At 44.7% G+C, this 20,477-nt stretch overlaps 1 protein-coding gene across 1 annotated transcript in view; it reads left to right on the top strand.

Annotated features, from left to right (window-relative positions):
* The window catches only part of LOC147419320 (uncharacterized), a 93,913-nt gene extending 80,317 nt beyond the window's left edge, over positions 1 to 13,596 (top strand). Inside the window, exon 7 of the mRNA XM_086505584.1 lies at positions 13,066 to 13,596. Within this exon, the coding sequence (XP_086361710.1) occupies positions 13,066 to 13,170 (105 nt within the window). The 3' untranslated portion in view covers positions 13,171 to 13,596. The remainder of the gene's footprint in view (positions 1 to 13,065) is intronic.
* The last annotated feature ends 6,881 nt before the right edge of the window (positions 13,597 to 20,477 follow it).

Below are 20,477 nucleotides of genomic sequence, written 5' to 3'. Positions count from 1 at the left end.
TCATCAATTCTAGGAATAGGGAACCTATTCTTGATGGTATTCTTATTCAACGCACGGTAATCAATACACATGCGCCATGAGCCATCCTTCTTTTGCACTAGGAGCACTGGGGAGCAAAAGGGTGAAGAACTAGGCTGAATCAGCCCCTTCTCTAATAACTCCTCAACCTGGCCCATAATCTCTTTCTGCTGCGCCGCACTAACCCTGTAGGGAGGTCTATTTGGTGGGCTATACCTTGGCACCAAATCTATCCGATGGTCCTCAAGTCTCTCTGGCGGCAATTGCGACGGTAATGAATCAGAAAAACAATCACTAAACTTTTGCAAAAATGCTGACTTTTCTTTATCTAACACAGATAAATTTGACTGATCTCTATCTGAGACATCACGTGCAAAAATCAAGTACACAGAAAGATGATTCTTTATTACAGAAGTGATAGCAGAAGCAGATACAATAGGGACTGACTCTCCTTTAACCTTTACATCCAAGATGTGAGTTTTGCCCCTATGCTGTACAGTGATCTTTTTGTTGTAGGCATCCAAGACTCCATGCACTCGGAACATCCACGGGATCCCCAACAAGGCGTCACAACCTTCCAGCGGCATGATGTAAAACTCTTCAGTGTCCACATACGACTGAATATGCAGACGCAGTTTTCCAATGATGGGAGTAACACACTCTGAGTGGCCAGGACATGCCAACCCTGCCTCTGCTGTGTACCCCATCTCTTCAGCTCTGATGCCCAGCTTCATAGCCAACTTTGGTGAGATAAAGTTGTCTTTGGCACCTGGATCAAAGAAGATGAGTGCCGTCTGATCCCTAACTTTACCCCATGCCCTGCATAACTCACTGGCATCTGTGCTGGGCCTGTCACCCACCATGTCTGGCACTAAACCTGCTGTGGGTTTTGGCTTCTTGCCTTTCTGATCTTCTTTATCCTCTAAGTCAGCTGGCCTTTTCCTTTGTGGACAATTGATAGAAAAGTGACCAGGCTGCTCGCATATAAAGCATTTGTTCTCAGCCATTAGGGCCTTCTTTTCCTCGAGGGACTCGCGCACAAAAGGCTTCCTTTTCTGTTTCTTTGCCTGCGCTCCAGAAGTCCCGGCTGAATCCTTGTCTTTGGTGGCCTTTTCTGACCCCTGTGACGCATCAGGAGCCGTTTTCACAAAGGGCTTCTTCGCTGAATTTTTCTTTTGCTGCCCTCCTTTGTCACTGCTCGGAAATCCACTGTCCTCTCCTTTCAACTAGGCAAGACCAGTGTTCGCAACTTCCATAAGCTGAGTAAGGGTAGCCAGTTTGTTCTTTGTACAGTAATCGCGAAGCCCTTTAGGTAGCCCACAACAGTACTTCTCTATCTGCTCTGTCAGTGGCACTAATCTGTAGGAGGTCACTGAGAGTAACGCTTTACAAAACCTCCTATTGTACTCCAGCAAGCTCTTGCACGAAGCTGAAGTAAGCTGGTGCCAATCTGTCAGGACGTCTGCTTCAAATTCATTTGATAGCCAAGCAGATGCAAACATTTGTTTGAAGTAAACCCAAGTGGCGGGTGCCTGTCCTTGCATTAACAATGTCGTCCACCATGTAAGCGCATTGTCCTTTAAGAAAGTGGCAGCTTTCTTGACCTTCGAGGCCTCTGTAAAATTCCCTTCCGCATAAGCTGTATCAAACTGCTGGAGGAAAGTGAGGGCCTTTGTCTTATCCTCGAAACCACTAAAGGTACTGAACTTTACCGCTGCACCACCTTCTTTGTAAGCCTTCGGCTTCTCTAGTGGCCCCAAATTGTCATACGGAATGGTCTGCAACATGGGCATGTAGTAGGCATGATCGGCACGTGTTGGCCATTCACATTTTGCGTCAGTGGTGCGATATCTGGCTGCTGTCCAGAAAAACCAGCCATGCCAAAATGACCCTGTGGCACCCCAAACTGACCGTGGTTGCTCTGAAAACCCTGCTGCATGCCGATACTACCATACATGGGGTTTCGCATGACGCCTTGCATACCCCCGAACACTGTTCCTGGCATGTATGGCTGACTTCCAAGCGCATAACCAGCCATACTTTGGAACACTGATCCACCCCCGAAATACCCAGGATGTACCGTGGGTGGTGGAAAAACTGAGGTCGAAATCGATTGAGAAGAGCAACAGTAATTGAATGATGAGGAGCCGTATGAGATGCGAATCTCACGTACGGTTTTGTATAGCGACGTTATAGCTGTCGACTATCTCACAACTACACCGAAAAAACAAGCAACCCAAATTTACTAACTAATTTGGTAAATCCAACTAATTTTTTAGTAATATAAAAATATTTATAACTTTTTTTGTAAATAATGAAGGAAAAAAATATTCCAAAAAAAGATAAAATAAGTGAGCTACGCGAGTTTAGCAATATTTTTATATAAATATTGAAAGATTTACTAAGTTCGAAAAAGTGAACTGGATTAATTAACCACTCCGGGGATAATTCAAAATTGGCAGTTTCTCCTATGAGATTAATTCCCAGTAGTCCTACTAATGTAGTGGGTATTGCAAGCATCAATAGAGAAAATGCAAGAATAGAGGAAGGCAAGACGCCAAAAAAAAAAACGAAACCGAAAAAAGGGAAATGAAGAATACAATTACGTAAAAGTAGCCTTTTAAGCACTAGTAGTGCATTGCCTGGTATCCAGCTCCCTGTCCATTCAAGGTAGCATGCTGGCTCTGAAAGGTGGCGGGCTGAACTGGCATAACCTGTGGAATAGGCGTTCTAGTCACTTGTTCAAGCACGGGAGGAACTTGCTTTGGAGCCCCCGACTCCGCAACATGCGAGTGTTCCCTTTCCTCCTGCGCCACATGAAGTACCTGGGCTTGAGCATCAACAAGCTCCGTACGCGGCGTAGGTTGCCTATTTTGTTGTTGCACTGGTGGCGCTTGCAAGAATTCCATAAACCTCGGATTCTGCACCAGCTGCGAAAAGACATTCACCGCGGCAACTAACTGAGTCTTGAACGCATCATCCTCAAGTTGCCCAGTCATAAAGCCTTGTACTATTGGAGGGACATTCACGTTGACAGGAGGTACAGATTGATGTGGCCGTGAGCTCTCGCCAATCTCAAAAACCATAGGAATCTCCTGCCTGTCCTTTGAAGAGGAACCCTCTTCCATAATTCCCTTCCCCTTGTCGGCCATAGTGTGTTCCCCGTGTTCCTGCACTCTGTGTCTTTATCCTAAACAATCCAGGCTCACTCTTTAAGGAAAAAGTGATTGATGTCCAGGCAACGGAACCATGGAACTAGCCCGTAGGGCGGTAGGCGTTGGCTTTCACCCGAAATTCTTTACTTTAGACACACACACAGAGCATTTTGCAAAGGAGACCTGTAACGGGAATTAACACTTAATCGCACACACGGCTCGGAAGCTAGGATGCTCCGAGCAGACACTGACAACCTGTAGGCCCCAAAATTGGCGCCCCTTTCGGTATTTCTTTATTCTTTATCAAAGGGAATAAAACCTGTGATCTTCCACAAGCTGCCCCGCACAATCTAGGCTAAGAAACACCTGTTCTGGCCCGATTTCGGCAGCATAACTGTACTAGGACGCTTCACAGTCAGTATCCCCACGCAATAGGTGACTTTCCCGACGCATACAGACACTTTGCAAAACCTTGCGAGAATCTGCAGCACGCTGAATTCTCTGTTTTCTGCCCCAAAAATGCGCCAATTCACCTGTACAGCGGTCCCCTTGCGTCCCCGAACCTCCTGGGGGTATTAGGGTCTGTTTAGGGCCGAAACCTTAAACCTGCAAAAATACACAGCAGGCTGTAATTCCTGTTTTGGGCTCTGTTTCGCGTGCCGGTCGCATTTGTAGCAAGACCTCGAGCTCCCGCACCTGTAGGGCTACTTGCCCTTTGAATCGGACGAGATTTCTGGCGTGAAACCTCTTCGAATTCACCTGTACCTGTGGGGGATTAGCCGCTAGCTAATCCAGTACCTGTGCAAGAGGCTCTTGCCTCGGCAATCACGCATGAACCCACATAACTGTACATTGGTCAAATGAAAAACCCACTAGTGGGGCATAACATACTGCTCGTAGGGGAGAGAGAGGGCAGTGCGTAGCGTGCAGGGCATCACTCCTGGCACCGCACTGTACATAAGAGGGAAAGGAAGCACTCCATAGCTCTTAACCTGTGACCGATTGCAAATGAAGCCTCTCCCTTCTCTAAATTCAGCGCCAATTCTTGTGCAAGAGGAAAGTCCATGAAAATGTGACACTTGGCGCATTTACAAGCATTTTCCCGTTTCGGGTTCGCCGCTTAAAAATATCCTGACCGGTTGCCCAGTTGACTTCGCGGCGGAGTTGTAAAATGTTCCCCTAGTCATACCGGAGGTAATGATGTGAACACATTTCACGGCCCAAAATAGCAGCTCCCTAAATTTTAGGAGATGCTTCCGTTGGGCTCCCACTGGTCTTCTGACCATCTATCCTCATTGGGACCGCATCCAAAAGTGCAATGGTACCCAAGTATTGGATACTTTCAGTTGGTAGTCCCGCCTTGACTTATCGCCTTAATTGAGTTCACTTCCTAGTATCCACCAACTTACTAAGTGCGACGGGGGAACCTATATGATCTTGCTCTGAGCCTAAACATCCTCTTATCATACGAATTCCAGTGCCGACCACTTCCCGTCTGCGGGTGAATCTACCGTTCACATTGGCCATACAATGTCCGACCGTTTGCTACTTCAAAAAGAGGGTCTCAAAACAAATAAAATAAACCCCATTGGAAAGAAACCAACAACCAAGGTTAGCAGTTGCCACATCTTTGTGACATGGTTAATAACTGCCACGTCCTCGTGACATCTGTAGATCCCATCTATGTAGATAGAGTATGTCTCCCGTGTAAAGGTGTAGCGAGTAGGGGTTGCTATCCGTGGTATGTGTGCTACACTAAACTGGAAAGAGATGGTCATCGACACAAGGGCATGATCTACTGCCACACTGAGAGGTCTAGGTCCAACTGTGAGGTTGTGGATAGTAGAGATAAAGCTCGGCTGTGCCATGACATAATCCATTGTGCTGGCTCCATATCTGTGTGGAAAGCATGTAAAACCTCCCGCAGCAAGAAATCTCTGCAGGCCATTCAAAATGGCCAATCCATTTTGAAAAAAAAAAAAACAAGAAACCCTAAAAATGAGAGAGAGAGAAATGAAATGAAATGAAATGTTATATTAACGTCTTCAAAAGGCCAAAGTGACCTATGAGACCAGAAAGTTACAATGTGGTGGATCTGATACAAAGTCAGAGTCACAGTAACAAGATGACAACAATGACAAAAATGAAATGACAAATGTCACAATAAAATACTATGGAATCCTAAACTACTAGGTGTGAACAACTGCTAGCTGGGATAGCTAGATCACAAGAGATCCAGCATCGATCGCTGGCGGATCTCATCAATCTCCTCCATGGCCAGTAGTCTCTGACCGGGCGTCGTGCATGTCGAGCCAAAGTGATCCGAATCCTCTGATGCAGCCTCCGTCGATGCTGTAGTCCTCCGCAGTCGTGGACGTCTGGATCTTCCAAGCTCAGTCGCTCGGTCGATCAGTGTGCCTCTGGTGTGAGACGACGAGCTCTGCTGTGGTAGTAACTCCTCCGGGTGTCCAGTGGCAGCTCTAAAGAAATCTGTGATCTGTCTGTGGGACTGGCTAGCCTCTCCTCTCATCAGGCTCTCTCTGTGTCTGCGTAGCTCGAGCAAAAACAAACCCAAGCATCTCTGATCCTTGTACTGCATGACTCTGGAGAATGGTCCAAAGCCCTCTCTGAACAAGCAATGGAAGCGGCCTCGTATCTCGTAGTAGACGGGGCAGTGGCGTGTGTAGTGCAACTCTGTCTCAGGCTCGATGTCACACAGGAGGCATGTCCTGGCCTCTGCTGGTACTCCGCTGTATCTCCCAGTCTCGATCCGCAGCTGGTGTGAAGATGTATGTATCTGACCGATAGCACATCGTATCCCATGAGACAAGTGGGTGTCCATGTATCTCGGCCTCATCACAAAGCCATCAACCGTAAGCTGGAGGAGATGCTCTCTGTAGAAAGCCATCTGCGTGCCCAGCTCCTGTGCTGGCTGTATCCATGTCCTCCTGGTGTCTAGCTGAGTCAAGTCCTAGCGGATGAGCCTGGTGATCTCGGATTGTGTAAGAGTCAGAGAGGGTGCATCCAATGAGTAGTGGAAGGGAGGCAATCTGTCTATGCTGAACCCATGCGCCTGAAACCATGATGTCATCTCCCCATACCAGCATGCTGTATCTCCCTGCATGGCTAACTGTCGAGAGGACTCAAATGCAAGGCGGGCATATCTGTCTCTGGGAAGTTCCCACATGCGGTGTATGAAGGAGACTGATTTGGTGAGCGCCTCAACCACTAGTGGGGGGGCAGCTAGCTCTGCTCGAACAATAGCACGTGGTACTGAGGCCTTGGCTCTAATGAGCTGCGAGATCATAGAGACCAGAGGCTTCTCCATGTCCCCCCATCCATCACTGCGGCCTGTCCTCCCGTGATGATCTAATGAAGGTCCCCAGATCTCAGCTCCATAAAGTAATGCAGAAGCCACCAGAGTGTCAAAGAGCCAGAGCTTCGTCCTAGGCTCTTGAAACTGAACCTATGAACACATCCTTTCCAATCTACCCAATGCTGCATGGACTCTGGTCAGTCTAGTCTCTGGTGCCCTCCTCAATGAAAATGCTGGCCCACTAAATACCACTCCGAGGTAAGTGTACGCATCTGTATACTCCACACTCGCCTGGCCGTATGTGAATGCTGGTGCTGACCTCCTGATCCACTGTGGGGTGGTATTAAATACCATGACCTTGGTTTTACCAAGGTTGACGGACAAACCACTTTCCTGAGCAAACCTATTCAAAGCATCCAAGTGACGTCGCATCCCCTCCGGAGAGTCGGAGATCAACACAATATCATCAGCATATAACAATAATGGAATCCATGTCCCTGCCATCTGTGCACCTCTATCACCATCTCTCTCAATTTAGTCAGAAACCTCATCCACATACATACCAAATAGAGTAGGAGAGAGCGGGCAGCCCTGCTTCACCCCAATAGTGGAGTGAATAGGGGTGGATAGACCCTCTGAGGTGCGTACCTGCCCCACTACTGACCTGTATAATGCCATGACCTCCCAAATGAGCTATGTGGGTACTCCCATCTGCTTAATCTGCGCATCAATCTAGCTCTAGGCACTGTGTCAAAAGCTTTGCGGAAATCCACAAAGCTACAATAGATCCGTTTCCCACGCGATCTACCCTCCTCAATGATGGCTCTGAGTGTCAAGATATGGTCAAGAGTAGAAAAACCCCTCCTGAACCCTGCCTGCCTGGCTGCGCGTATCCCCTCCCTCTGTGCCCATCTACTCAGCTGCTGCTCAAGAATAGATGCGTACAACCGTGCCAATGTGTGTCCAATCATGATAGTGCGATAATTCCCAGGCTCCATAGGGTCTCCCGACTTGAAGATAGGTACAATAGTAGATAGGCTCCAAGTATCAGGCAAGCCCTCACACATGGCACGGTTAAACATCACTGCTAGAAGCTATGCTAGGAGATCTCTAGCATGTGTGAAATGCTCAGCCACTAAACCATCATGATCGTAAGCTCTCCCAGTCCTCATCCTGTCAATGGCCTTCCTCACCATCTCCGCAGTGAAAAAAGCACATGTGTGTGGGCATGGATCGGGGGGGTCGGGAAGGGGGGGCTGCTCAGGAACTTTGTACAGAGATGATGCGTACTGGCCCCAGTCCTCTGTAGGAGTGATGGCGGGGGGGGGAGAGTGCTCCTGAAAGAGCCGCCATGATGCGTACTGGCCCCGGTCCTCTGTAGGAGTGATGGCGGGGGGGGGAGAGTGCTCCTGAAAGAGCCGCCATGCCTCACGTGAGTCCTGACTCAAGAACAGTTGATATAGATCCTGCTCTAGCCGAGCCAAAAATGCCCTCTTCTTTCGCCGCACTAGGAGTCGAAAGTCAATCTGTGACTGTCTGTGAGTGATGTCCCCCAAAAGCGCCTCCCTCTGAAGTCTAGCTCTAGTGTCTCGGCATTCCTCATCATACCAATTGTTCTGGGGCATGCTCCCCGAACGACGTCTTTGCTCAGGCTGGGTATGTGGGTATGTCTTTGCTATTGCATCATGTAGTGTCTGTGTCAATATAGTAGTAAGCTCCCCCAGAGGTCGCCCTGGCTTCTCTGTGCATAGGCGTCTGCAGATCCCATCTATGTATACAGAGTCTGTCTCCCGCGTGAAGGTGTAGCGAGTAGGGGCTGCTGTCCGTAGCCTGTGTGCTACACTAAACTGAAAGGAGATGGTCATTGACACAAGAGCATGATCCACTGCCACACCAACAGGTCTGGGTCCAATCGTGAGATCCTGGATACTAGAGATGAGGCTCGGCTGTGCCATGACATAGTCCACTGTGCTGGCTCCATGTCTGTGTGGAAAGCATGTAAAACCCCCTGAGGCGGGAAATCTTTGTAGGCCATTCAAGATGGCCAATCCATGTGCAGTCCCCATGTCTATCAAGTGTCGTCCATACTCAGTGTGTTCTCCATCTTGTGATAGTCTGGATAGGCCTGTCTCTACAGCATCCAGCTCTCTCAGCATCTCCTCTGAAGTATCATAAAATACTGTCTAATGATGGGTAGTCCTAGCATTGAAATCCCCTAGAATGATGATGTCACCATCTCTAGAGAACTCCCATATGTCATCATCCAAAATAGAGAAAGGGGACTTTCCTCTGGGTGGTGCATACACTGACGTGCTCGGGGGAAAGTAGCAAATAGCAATGTAAAGATATCTGTCTGTCTCTGCTCTCAGCCTCACCCACATGTACCTAGCTTGCTCATCTGTGCGGGCTATATGTATCAATGGCTGCAACTCCTCCCTGAATAACACTGCCACTCCTCCTGATCCCCGCCCTCTGCGCTCTGATCGTGTCTCCTGTCTATAGGCAGTCTCCCATCTATATCCACTGATGTGAGGCATAGATTGCCCATGGGCCTGATGTGTCTCAGAGTAGAAGACGATGTCTCTTCCCCTGAAACTATCCTCAAAGGCGCCCACATCAAGTCGCATAGATCCATTACAATTCCACGTGGCAACTTTGAGGGTGGTCCCATGGGTCTCGCACCGTCATGTGGAGCGCCGCTCTACAATCACAACCCGGCCATCTCTGTAGAAGGCCGTCTTTCCCTTCTCCCTTGCCGCTTGAATCTCTTGCATTACCTCTCTCATATGCGCAAGCTGTGTGAGAGTGAGGTCATCTCCAAGGAATATGCCCGTTTTCTTTAGTGTAGGACGCTTCTTCAAGAAGTCCTTTGCCTCCATGGATGGGAAATGGATGATTAGAGCTCTCCCTTTTGAAGTCTCCCCATTGCCTTGTGTCTTCTTCCCCACCCTCCATGCCTTTGTATGAGTAGCCTCACTACCCATCATGCGGAGAAGTTCTTCAACTTCCCCTTCCACATCATCTCGGTCTTTTAGACCGGTTACTCTTATATGCAAAGCTCTAGTTTTCCTTCGTTGTTCTTCTTCTAGAGTCATGTTGATGATTGTAGGAGTGGGGACGGATGTGGTTTCTTTCCCCTTGCCTTTCTTAGCAACTTCTATCCACTTCTCGGCCTCATCCTCCTTCTTTTGCGTCTTCGTGATCACATCCATCCACAAAGACGTCTTTACCATCTTTTGTTTCTCCTCCTCTTTGATCATCCGTACCTGCTCTTTGATGACCTTGATTTCCTCTACTACCGAAGGCCGGAATTCCCCCTCCTCTAGTCCACTGCTCGCTCTATCAGCAAGTTCTCGCTTGAGAGCTGAGACCTCTTCTTTAAGTGCTTTGGAGTCCGCCTTAATTGCTTGTAGCTCTGCGTGCAAGTCCTCTTTCTCTTTCTTCCACTGCGCGCCTTCGTTTAGAAACATTTGAAGAAGATTGGCCTTCTCTTTCCACCATCCCTCCATATCGGCTTTCCAGTCTTTCATCTCCCTCTCCATTTGTGTAATCCACTTGTTTGTAAGCACAAAAGTTGCCTTCGGATGGGGCTTACATACCGGCGAAGCAGTCATTACGTCCATCAAAAATCAAAAATACAATCTGCGCTTCTGCCAAGTCAACCCACTATGTCCACATCACACATACATCCCTGTCCCGCATGATGCATACATGTGTGTTCCCCATATCAATCATACATTTTTTATTTTCTGCAATTTTTGCAATTTCCTGCAATTTTCTGTCAGTGCTGCAAATTATTTAAATCCTGAAATTCTGAACTTTCCCTGCAGGAAATCTGAAAATGTAAATGTAAATGTAAATTTTGCAGGTCCGCACTGTAATGCACCTGCGGGTTTGGGGGGGAGGTGGGGTGGGTGGGGCGCAGTCCAGCCGCTAGTAATCCCGTGTGGTGGGGGGTTGGGGGTGGCAGCGCACTGTCACTACCGGGGGGGGGGGGGGGGGGGGGCGCAGTCCAGCTGAACAGGAGGGTGCAGCCCAGGTGGCGCGCAGGCAGCAGCAAGCAGGTTGCCCGGGTCAGCAGCTGGCAGTTGGCGCGCGTGTCAGCAGAGAGAGAGAGAGAGAGAGATGAAATGAAATTAAATGATATATTAACGTCTTGAAAAGGCCAAAATGACCTATGAAACCATCAGATACAAAGTGGTGAATCTAATACAATGTCTGAAGTACAAGGACAAAAAGTCCTGAAAGTAAAAATGAAGTGTGAAATGTGAAATCTGAAAATGTAGAATAGGCCCTCAATGACAATCTGGGTGTCGTGCTAGAATGCCTCCGATCCTCTGCTGGAGTCTCCGTCGATGTGGTGTGCTCCTGTGTCTGGTCGTCTCGATCTCCCGAGCTGAGTTGCCCTGTCAATGAGGGTGCCTCTCGTATGAATGCGGGTACAACCCTGTGCTGGTGGTTGGTCTCTTGGCTCCCTCGATCCAAAGAAGTCTGTGATCTGTCTCTGCGACTGTCGTACTCCATGTCTCCTCAACAGACTATCTCTATGTCGGTGTAGCTCAAGTAGATATAGGCCAAGGCATCTCTGATCCTGATACCTCATGAGTCTATCTAGGGGTCCAAAACCCTCCCTGAATAAGCAATGGAAGCGCCCTCGTATCTCATAATACACAGTGCAGTGGCATATGTAGTGTAGCTCTGTCTCTGGCTCTCTACCGCATAGTTGACATATCCTAGACTCCGGCGGTATCCCTCTGAATCTACGCGTCTCAGTCTCCAGCTGGTGTGAGGATGTCCGAATCTGACCAATAGCACATCGCAGACCATGAGACAAATGAGTGTCCATGTAGCTTGGACGAGTCACAAACCCATCTCCCGAAAGTTGGAGAAGGTGCTCTTTGTAGAAAGCCATCTTGGTGCCCAAGTCTTGCATCGGCTCTACCCATGTCCTTCTGGTGTCCAACTGTATAAGATCCTGCCGAATGAGTCTAGTGATCTTCGTCCGTGTGACTGGTAGGGAGGGTGCATCCAGGGAATACTAAAAGGGAGGCAATCTATCCATGCTGAGACCATGCCTCTGAAACCATGAGGTCATCTGCGCATACCAACATGATGCATCTCCCTGCATCGCTAACTGTCTAGAGACTCAAGAGCCAATCTAGTATATCTGCCTCGATGTGTATCCCATAGACTGTGCATAAAGGACACTAATCTGGTAACAGCCTCAATCTCTATAGGAGAGAGAGAGAGAGAGAGAGAGAGAGAGAGAGAGAGAGAGAGAGAGAGAGAGAGAGAGAGAGAGAGAGAGAGAAGAAGAAGAAGAAGAAGATAAAGAAGAGAAGAAGAGAGTTTTAACATCGTAGGAAACTATCCCAAGAGACCTTAAAAAGAGAGAGAGAGAGAGAGAGAGAGAGAGAGAGTTCAAAACAGCAAGGAATGCTTGTAAAACCCTTAAGCAAAGAAAATCAGCGTTGAAACCTTAAAAAGCAGATTTGGAACCCTACTAATTAGCAAGAAACGCTTTTGAAACCCTAAAAAACAGAGAAAATCAGCGTTGAAACCTTAAAAAGCAGATTTGAAACTCTATAAAACACAAAAAATAGTGGTGAAACCCTGAAAAACCGTTCTGAAACAGCAAATAAACAACAATAAAATAATGACAAAACACTAAAAACAGCAAAAAACAGTTTCAAAACCCTAAAAATCAGTGGCAAAACCCTAAAAACAGCAAAAAAGTGGTGGCGGAACTCTAAAAACAGAGAAAGAAGTCCAAACCCATGAGAGAGAGAGACGGTGGTGTCAAAGTCGACGATGCGGAAGCATAGAGCAATGGGGACGATACATGAGAGAGAGAGAGAGAGAGAGAGAGAGAGAGAGAGAGAGAGAGAGACTTGGCTGCTTTTTTGGAGGCGCCATACAATTGTAACTCAGAGCACATAAACAAGGTGGGTGAAACCGCAGTCCCCTCGTTAGCATGTCTAGCTGAGATCATGGCACGTGCTTTCCTTGCAAGATCCCACTATTTTTCTTCAAGGGGTGGTAATGGGGGCACACTCCTTTTGGGTTTACACCTTTATTGTTGTTATCTGGGGCCCTTTTAATCTTCTAAATTTATACATTCTCCTAAGGTTTCTTTCATGAGGGGATGCCATTTACTTTTCACTGGAGATATAGCAAACAGTGGGATGCCTGATTTTTATTTCCAGCCATCATGTCCTGAAACACATGAAATGACATCTTTTAGTAGCTGCAGTTGTCTCTAAAGAGGGTAATAATCTGTCAAATGACACCCTCTTTGTGCTGGAGTGTGCCTTAATTAGGGTGGTGTCTTTCCATATTGAATAGTTTCTTTGAATGGAGAAACAAGGTTTTAGGCTGCTAGCAAAAGGCTTGGGCCATGATTTTTCATTTGTAACAGAGTCTCTTGTTTTTGTTATTTTCAACCAACAAGGAGTATTGCAGGCATGCAATAAGAGCTCTTGTTTGCCAATTTTCATTTTAAACGGATCTTATATTGGTTCATTGAGGTGTTTGCAGAAGTTTTAGCATCTGAAAGTTTTGAATGACAACTCGCAGAAACTAGAGGATGATGAAGACGACTCTTATACAAACTCTAAGTGGTCAGACCCAAAGGCGCTGAAGTGCCACTTTCAAGGGACATCATGCATTCGATACAGATGACTCATGTCCTTACTGCAACTTCAAGCAGCTACTTCACTCATCATCAAGGCAGAGAGGTACATGCAACACTGAAGGCGTCTGGTTAATGCATGGATGCCAGTCAATTGTTGGTATATGTGATGATGTTGCAAGCATTGAGGACTAATATGACATATAGTCCCAGTGAATGGAAAAGCTGTAAGAATAGAACTAGTGTTTCATATAATATGGCTAGACATTGGTGACTTGGTACGGCTGAGTTCTATAAGGTGGCTACTACAGATGTAAAACTCTTATACATAAGATTCCCAAGTCATAGCATTATCAGCAGATTGCAACAACAGTGCTTGAGAATGTGTGGAATCTCTTGACTTTCCCATTGTGAAAAAGGGATTAAAGATATGTATCCGTTGAGTTTATCTTGTGCCACGAGTGTTATATTTGGAATACCGGTCTTTTGAGAGTGGAAAATCTTGACTTGTCTATTTTTCAAAGATATGAATCCATTCAGTCTATTTTGTTCCATAAGTGTTATCGTTTAGAACATCCATTCTCACCATATCACACCATGGGTGTGCAGCTTGAGTTAGTTGCGATCATATTGAAGAATATGTAATAGGTATAGCTGAGCATAGTGTAACATCCATCAGAGTCTGGAGTTCAATTTCCGCAGCCATGTGTTGTACTAAAGTGGTTTTGTAGGGATGGTTGGACATCACCAAAAGAAGGGTGGAGTACAACACCCCAGAAGTTTTTGGGGTCCTATCAGACACAAGATTACCCCATACATGGCTCTTCTTAAACAACAATGCATAACTTAAGACTTTGACCTTCTTGAGGTCTTATGGTAACTCCACCAAAATTGTTCTTACAAAATGGGTAGAGTATTACCAAAAGAACTTCCATAGTTGACAATCAAGTTTGTTTCTTCTGTTCTCATCTTCTATTTCTTGTGATGGATAAACATATTGGGAGCTCACTATCTTAAGTTCTACTTTGAATCATAGAGCTAAATTTAGTATAGAGTTGGCTTGAGCGTGTGTATATAATCTAACTTTATGATTTGAATCTCTGGATGGAAGAACACTGTGATCTGTTTCTGGGTGTATCTCCCGATCTGTGAGTCTCTCTCTCTTAGTAACGCTGCTTGATGTCGCTGAATCTCCAATAGATAAGAGGCCAAGACATCTCTGATCCAAGTGAAAGCAATTCCATCTAGGAGATGCCCAAAACCCTCTCTAAAGAAGCAGTGCAAGCAGCCATGTATCTCATATATGTTGTATCATGGCATATATAGTGGAGCTCTGTCTCTGGCTCTCTTTGACACAACTGGCACAACCTGGCCTTAGCTGAAATGCTATATATTGTTTGAGAGAATCTGGTTGGATGTTTCTCCACGCCAAAAAATAGATAAAAAAATTTTGTCCCTGGAAAGCAATGAAGAGGTGGCATTATTAGAGGAGCTGCAATCAATATATATGTAGACGTGTCTGCTCAAAGGTTTTTTAAGCTGCATAGTAGAACGCAGAGGAAGACACCAAACATGTCAAGTATGGGGGAAAGACAAGTTTCTGGGGAAGAAGCTTTGTTCTATTTGCTGAGGATGCAAGTAAGGCCTTTTTTCCAAATTCATCCTGAGGTGCATGTGTTCTCAATGAGCTTCTTGTCAGGAATGTCAACCTTTGGAATGCATGGATTACAGGATATGCTCACAAGGGCAGGATCAAGAGCAACTCCATGTTATGTAATAACTCTCCCAGTACGGACTGCCGAAGGATGCTCTGGACTGTTCAAATGGATGCAATAGGAGGGCATCTCCCAGATGGAATTGCTTTCACTTGTGGGCAGGTTTAGGAAGCTTTGGATTGTCATGAGGGGATGCTTAATGATGGATGAAATAGCTCCTGATGAGAGAGAGAGAGAGAGAGAGAGAGAGAGAGAGAGAGAGAGAGAGAGAGAGAGGCAACTTAGGGCCAAGAGTTACATGACGAAATCGCTAAAGATAAAATCTGGTTCGATGATTGATTAGGCTCGATCTCAGGCCTGCACAAAGCCTCTTTGAATGCGATCACCTATGTTTCCATCTTTAAAGCCTGCGGCATTACACAAAAAGCTGACGACAAATTCATGGTGAGATTAATAAGAAGGGACTCTTGGAAGCAGTGTTGAGCTTGGCCATGCTTTGGTCTACATGTATACTGGATCTGGTAATGCTATCAAAAGCACAGGAGGTGCTTGACAAGCTTCCTGTTCAGAATGTCATCTCTTAGACTGCATTGATTGCAGGATAACCCCGAGAAGGACGGAAGCAGGGCCAAGAAGCTATTGGGATCTCTTCAAAAGATGCAAAGTGGTGGCTGCTCTGGTTCAAAACAGGTTTTGCTTGGTCAGTATTTTAAGAAGTTGGCCATTGCTTGGGCGATCAACAATGTTTTGGTAAAGACCAACATTCAGTCCAAAGCAAGGACTTCTCTCCAGATGCGGTCATGTATGCTTGCATATAAGCCTATCGCCCATAGCCTATTCTCAACAAGGTACATAGCCCACCTGAGCTTGTCAGGGCAGAGGCAAGCACTCCCAATTTGTCAAGCTTGCCCATGATGCACAGTCCAGACAAATCGACAATTTCCACAACTGGAAAGAACTGGTGTCAAGCAACTCACCACTGGAATATGTGTATCAGGACAATTTCATGCAAATCATCTATAGCACCGTTGCTAGGGTGTCACTGATATTCCTGTAAGACTTTGTTCAATTGAGAACATTGAGGGGCTTATTGAGAGGCATGGGGAAGAGGCAATTAATAATAGAAGGTCATGAGATTGTCAAATCAGATTGATGAAGACAGATCACCTTTTGCAATGAGGACAAACTCTCAACCAAGACATGTCCCTCTCAATGTGACACTATCACGAAGTACTCAACAAAACACATGTAGTCCATAATTGAGGTAGATGCATGTAAGCACCATCTGTTGCATCTACCAATTGATCTTACTTGCTATTTGCCACATCCCTGGTTTAACTAGGAAATAGCTCTCAAGTCCCAAAGGAGGTGGTTTTTTAATGATGTCCTCCACAAGCTCTACTCGTGTGGTTAGGATGAATTCCGAGCTCAGTACACTACATGGTGCTCCCTCCGAAGAAAAAACTCTTCCACGAAAAGAAAGCCCATAAAATGGTTGCCCAACAAGGTATCTTCCTTTCTTACTAATGCCTACATTGCCTTAATGCTGAAGTTGAGAAGAGCTCATGAGTGAATCAAGCTGGCGTGTTGGTTGTTCTCGGCACCACATACCTCTTTTTCCTTTCACTTGTCAATTGCACCCATCCACCCTTCACCATTATCGGGAATTACCCCTTCTTCTTTGTGTCAACCTTCACCATCCCTCCATTAAACTTAAATCCCTTCCCCCCTCTTGTGCCAAAGTTGCCATCACCACAAGAGTTTAAAATCTCTCAGTAGAAGCCGCTAAATTTCACAATTAAAACTCCAAAATAGCTAAGTTATTTGTTGATAATCTATACGGGTTGCCCAACAATATTGTGAGTGATAGTGATCCCAAGTTTAATAGTTATTTTTGGAAGGTTGTGTTTAAACAATTAGGTACACAACGACATCAGTACAGCATATCATCCTGAATTGATGGTGAGACTGAACATGTTAATCAAGTACTAGAGGATACGCTAAGAGCATACGTTACCAAAAAGCAATTAGATTGCGAAGATTATCTCTGTATTCTAGAGTTTTCTCACAATAGTATCACACATTTGATAACAACATTTAGTCCTTTTATGCTTATGTATGGTTTTCGATTTAGATCACTAGTTATGGTGGGGTTGACAACTGAGAAACTTTAACATGTCAAGGATTTTCTCCAAGACCTCATGGATATGCTAAAACTTATTCGTCAAAATATTCGACAAGCAGAGGTTAGGTACAAAAAGTATGCTGATGAAAAACGTCGGCAAGTAACTTTCACGGAAAGGGAGGAGGTATTTTTAGGCATGTTATAGCATTCAAAAAGCATGAAAACTGGGCCAACACCTAAACTATCTCTGAGATATTGTAGGCCTTTTAAAATACTCAAGCGAGTATGAGATATGGCTTACAAACTTTCTTCACTTATGCACTCTCGTATTCATCTAGTATTTCATATAAGTCATTTACATAAGCGCTTGCATAGGACAACCATGACATTGACTAGCAAATTTTGGTTGATTTCATTGAACCTCCAATCTAGCCGCATGAACTTGAGCGCATTCTCAACTATCAGGACCCATGTACGCGTCATCATATGTGTTGATAAACATTAGTCAAGTGAAAAAATAGACCCAAGGAAGGTGCCACTTGAAAAAACATTAATGTTCTTAAGAAAAAAATTCCCACTTTTGTTTTCAAGAACGAAAACGCTTCTCCAAGGTGGAAGTAATGTCACACTAAGTGCCAGAGGCTAGGGGCCAGTTTGAACCGAACTCGGGGGCTACCTATATAAGGGCAAGAGACTAGTAGGTGAGACGGGTTACAAACACCCTAGTCTCACAATGCCAATAATTACATCATGTATACCCATGTCTATGACATATATGTTACCTTTATAATTCTGACCATTCAAAGAGAAAGACAGACTTTTAATCAATTGTTTCGTGAAACTTTTATTACAGTTGGCTAATTTCATGTCTTTTAGTTTCTTGGATTAATTCAGGTTTAGTTTCTCTACCAATTTAGAGGACAAGAAGCAATGTGTAATATCCGAATCGATTAAGAAATTTGATTTCGAACTTTTTATTTTATCTATAAGTTTAATCATAGAAGCTTTTAAATGACTCTCCAAAAACGTGAAGCATTGCAAAGGAGAATCAAATGACTTACTTTTATCATTCGCATCACCAATAGTTTTAAGTTTTGCCATCGTGGACCATACCCTTATCGATCACTTTGTTTGGATATTCGAAAGTTGGGTGGCCTTGCTCTCCTCATCAAAAGTATAATCCAAGTCTTTGAGCTCATTCAAGAAACTTCGGGTCTTGCTATCAATGCATTGGAGGTTGCTTCTTTTGGTTTCTATTTCCATTTCTCCCATTAGAGAACGACCCTCGTCATTGTTGCCCATTTTTACCTTGTCGACTACGAAAAGATTGATTTGGCGAGTTTCGAGGATTTATTGCAGTGTTATTTGAATGATGGCCTGTCAAAAATTATCCTACTAGTGTGGTTAACTTTATCCCATTTCTCGAAATTTTTTGCCTTTGCCACAACATCTAAGAAATCAACACAATTTCCACCCTTCATTTGAAACTTCAAAATGTCTCACATGTCCTCAATAAAATTCATCTTTAATGCATCACCCATCACCTCTGGAAAATATTTATATAAGCACTTTTTTTTTGGTACTCATTCCTGGTCAAAACTGGTTTGTCCGCTTCATGCTGCTTGAAACCATAAAATTCCATCTTCTTCTCCATATTGTAGTGAGGAGAACAATGCCTATTTTGAGCTTGTGTACGAAATTCCTTCATGCAATCAGGCTTTCATTGGTAGGAGCCTGCATGTACAATTTCCACCATAGCTTTGCAACACTACGAAGTTGTTGGATAGCAATGTTTACCTTCACTTCTTCAAAAAACTCTCTGAAGGCAAAGAAGTATTTGAGTTTTTTAATCCATGCTTCCAAATCTTCGTCCGTATTTCCTATGCCATCAAATTCATTAAGCTTGCCTTCTTGAAGACTTGTTTGATTGCTGCTTTCTCCGTACCATCATCTTCATCATCGTCATTGTTTTTCTTTCACTTCTTATTCTTTGATATTTCACCTTATGGAGGCGGTGATGGACCTTTTTCACCGCCTGGTAACTCCTCCCAAATTCCACCTCCACCTTCTTCTCCACTTTCACTTCCATCTTTTGCATAAGGTATTCCTTTCCTTTTAGCCTTTCTCACGCTTATTAAGATCTTTAGTGAGCCGCCTAATAAGCTCAGTTTGTTTCCTCAATCTTTGTTCGCATGCTTCCATCGCTTTCGGTATAATCAAAAGTGCTTTGATACCACTTGTGACATGACACGGTATCAAGAAGTGCGCAATGCAGCTAGGAAAGTGTCAAAGTGTTGCATCTCTGACTGTGAGAGTTGGCAACATCAAAACCAAGCGAGTTGCAAAAGATTTGAAGAAAAAGACATACCAAAAATGAAAAAAACTCCATCCATGGAAGCTTTACTATGAAAAGAATTAAGATCAACTCAAAACTCTTGTGGGTGTGATGATTTGATATAGCATCGCTTCCAATTGCACAGTTGCAAGTGCTCTTTTTTCCTTATAAAAACCCTAAATAAATGCTTCAATTCTTCATCATAGCTATTTCATGGAATCTTCAAAACTTCATTAGACAATCCCAAGTGAAGCTAATTGGTGGCCTCACAGCCTCAAACACGTAGTGGAAATAGCGCACGACTACACTGGCATACCATAGAAGCAGGCTTTTTATCCCTTCACAAAGAGTCTTGAAGTGTTGATACTGTCCTTTTAAAATGTTCCTCCACTCCTCATAGTCAGGGCACTGTGAGTGATGTGGAATTTTGAGCCATTTTTTATAATTTTTGGAGACCATTTCAGTAACTTTTAACCCAAAAATGCCCCTTCTTGCCCGTAAAATATCCAAATGACCAGGGAAAAATCCCTAAATTTATGGGAAAATCCCATTAGGCTCAAATTCCATCTTGAACTTCATTTTTCCATTTGGTAAGCTTTTTGGACACATCTTTTACGTCCACACATGAAACTTGCTACTTTTGGCCGAGATCATCCGCATTGAACTTTCTAGTCAAAACGAGCATGCCACTTCGAAACAATTTACATTCATACATTTCTAAAAGAAATTAGGCATATGTTTATGTGACAAAACATGTGTTTATGCCACGTCCAGGGCCTCCCGTGCCCGACAAGGTATGTACATGATTGCAACTATGGCATCCGTTTTTGCATATATGACCCTATCTATAGTACAACACTTGGTCCCAAATAACAAAAGCATTAAGAGTGAGGTAGATATTTTTAGTTTCACATTATGCGCATGCTACAGTACGACATCCCCCCCTCTATACCTTTTGGCATGTGCCACACATATCTTTTTCACATTCAGTCTTCATTTAAGCCAATATACATGTCAATTCATCACTTTCACCGAACGCATCATCATCTCTTTCTTCATCCTCATACAGAGTCTTTGTTTTTACTTTCTTGTGAAACAAAGGGATGTGCATCATGTCTTCTTTTGTACAACTTGATTCTTTTCCCTGCAATGGGAATCTTCATCTTTGTCCCATCCAACTCA

The sequence above is a fragment of the Adiantum capillus-veneris genome, chromosome 29, assembly GCF_014529385.1.
Source record: "Adiantum capillus-veneris isolate H3 chromosome 29, ASM1452938v2, whole genome shotgun sequence".
NCBI lineage: Eukaryota > Viridiplantae > Streptophyta > Polypodiopsida > Polypodiales > Pteridaceae > Adiantum > Adiantum capillus-veneris.
Note: the sequence above shows the minus strand (reverse complement) of the source record. Positions and strands in the feature narration are given on the sequence as shown.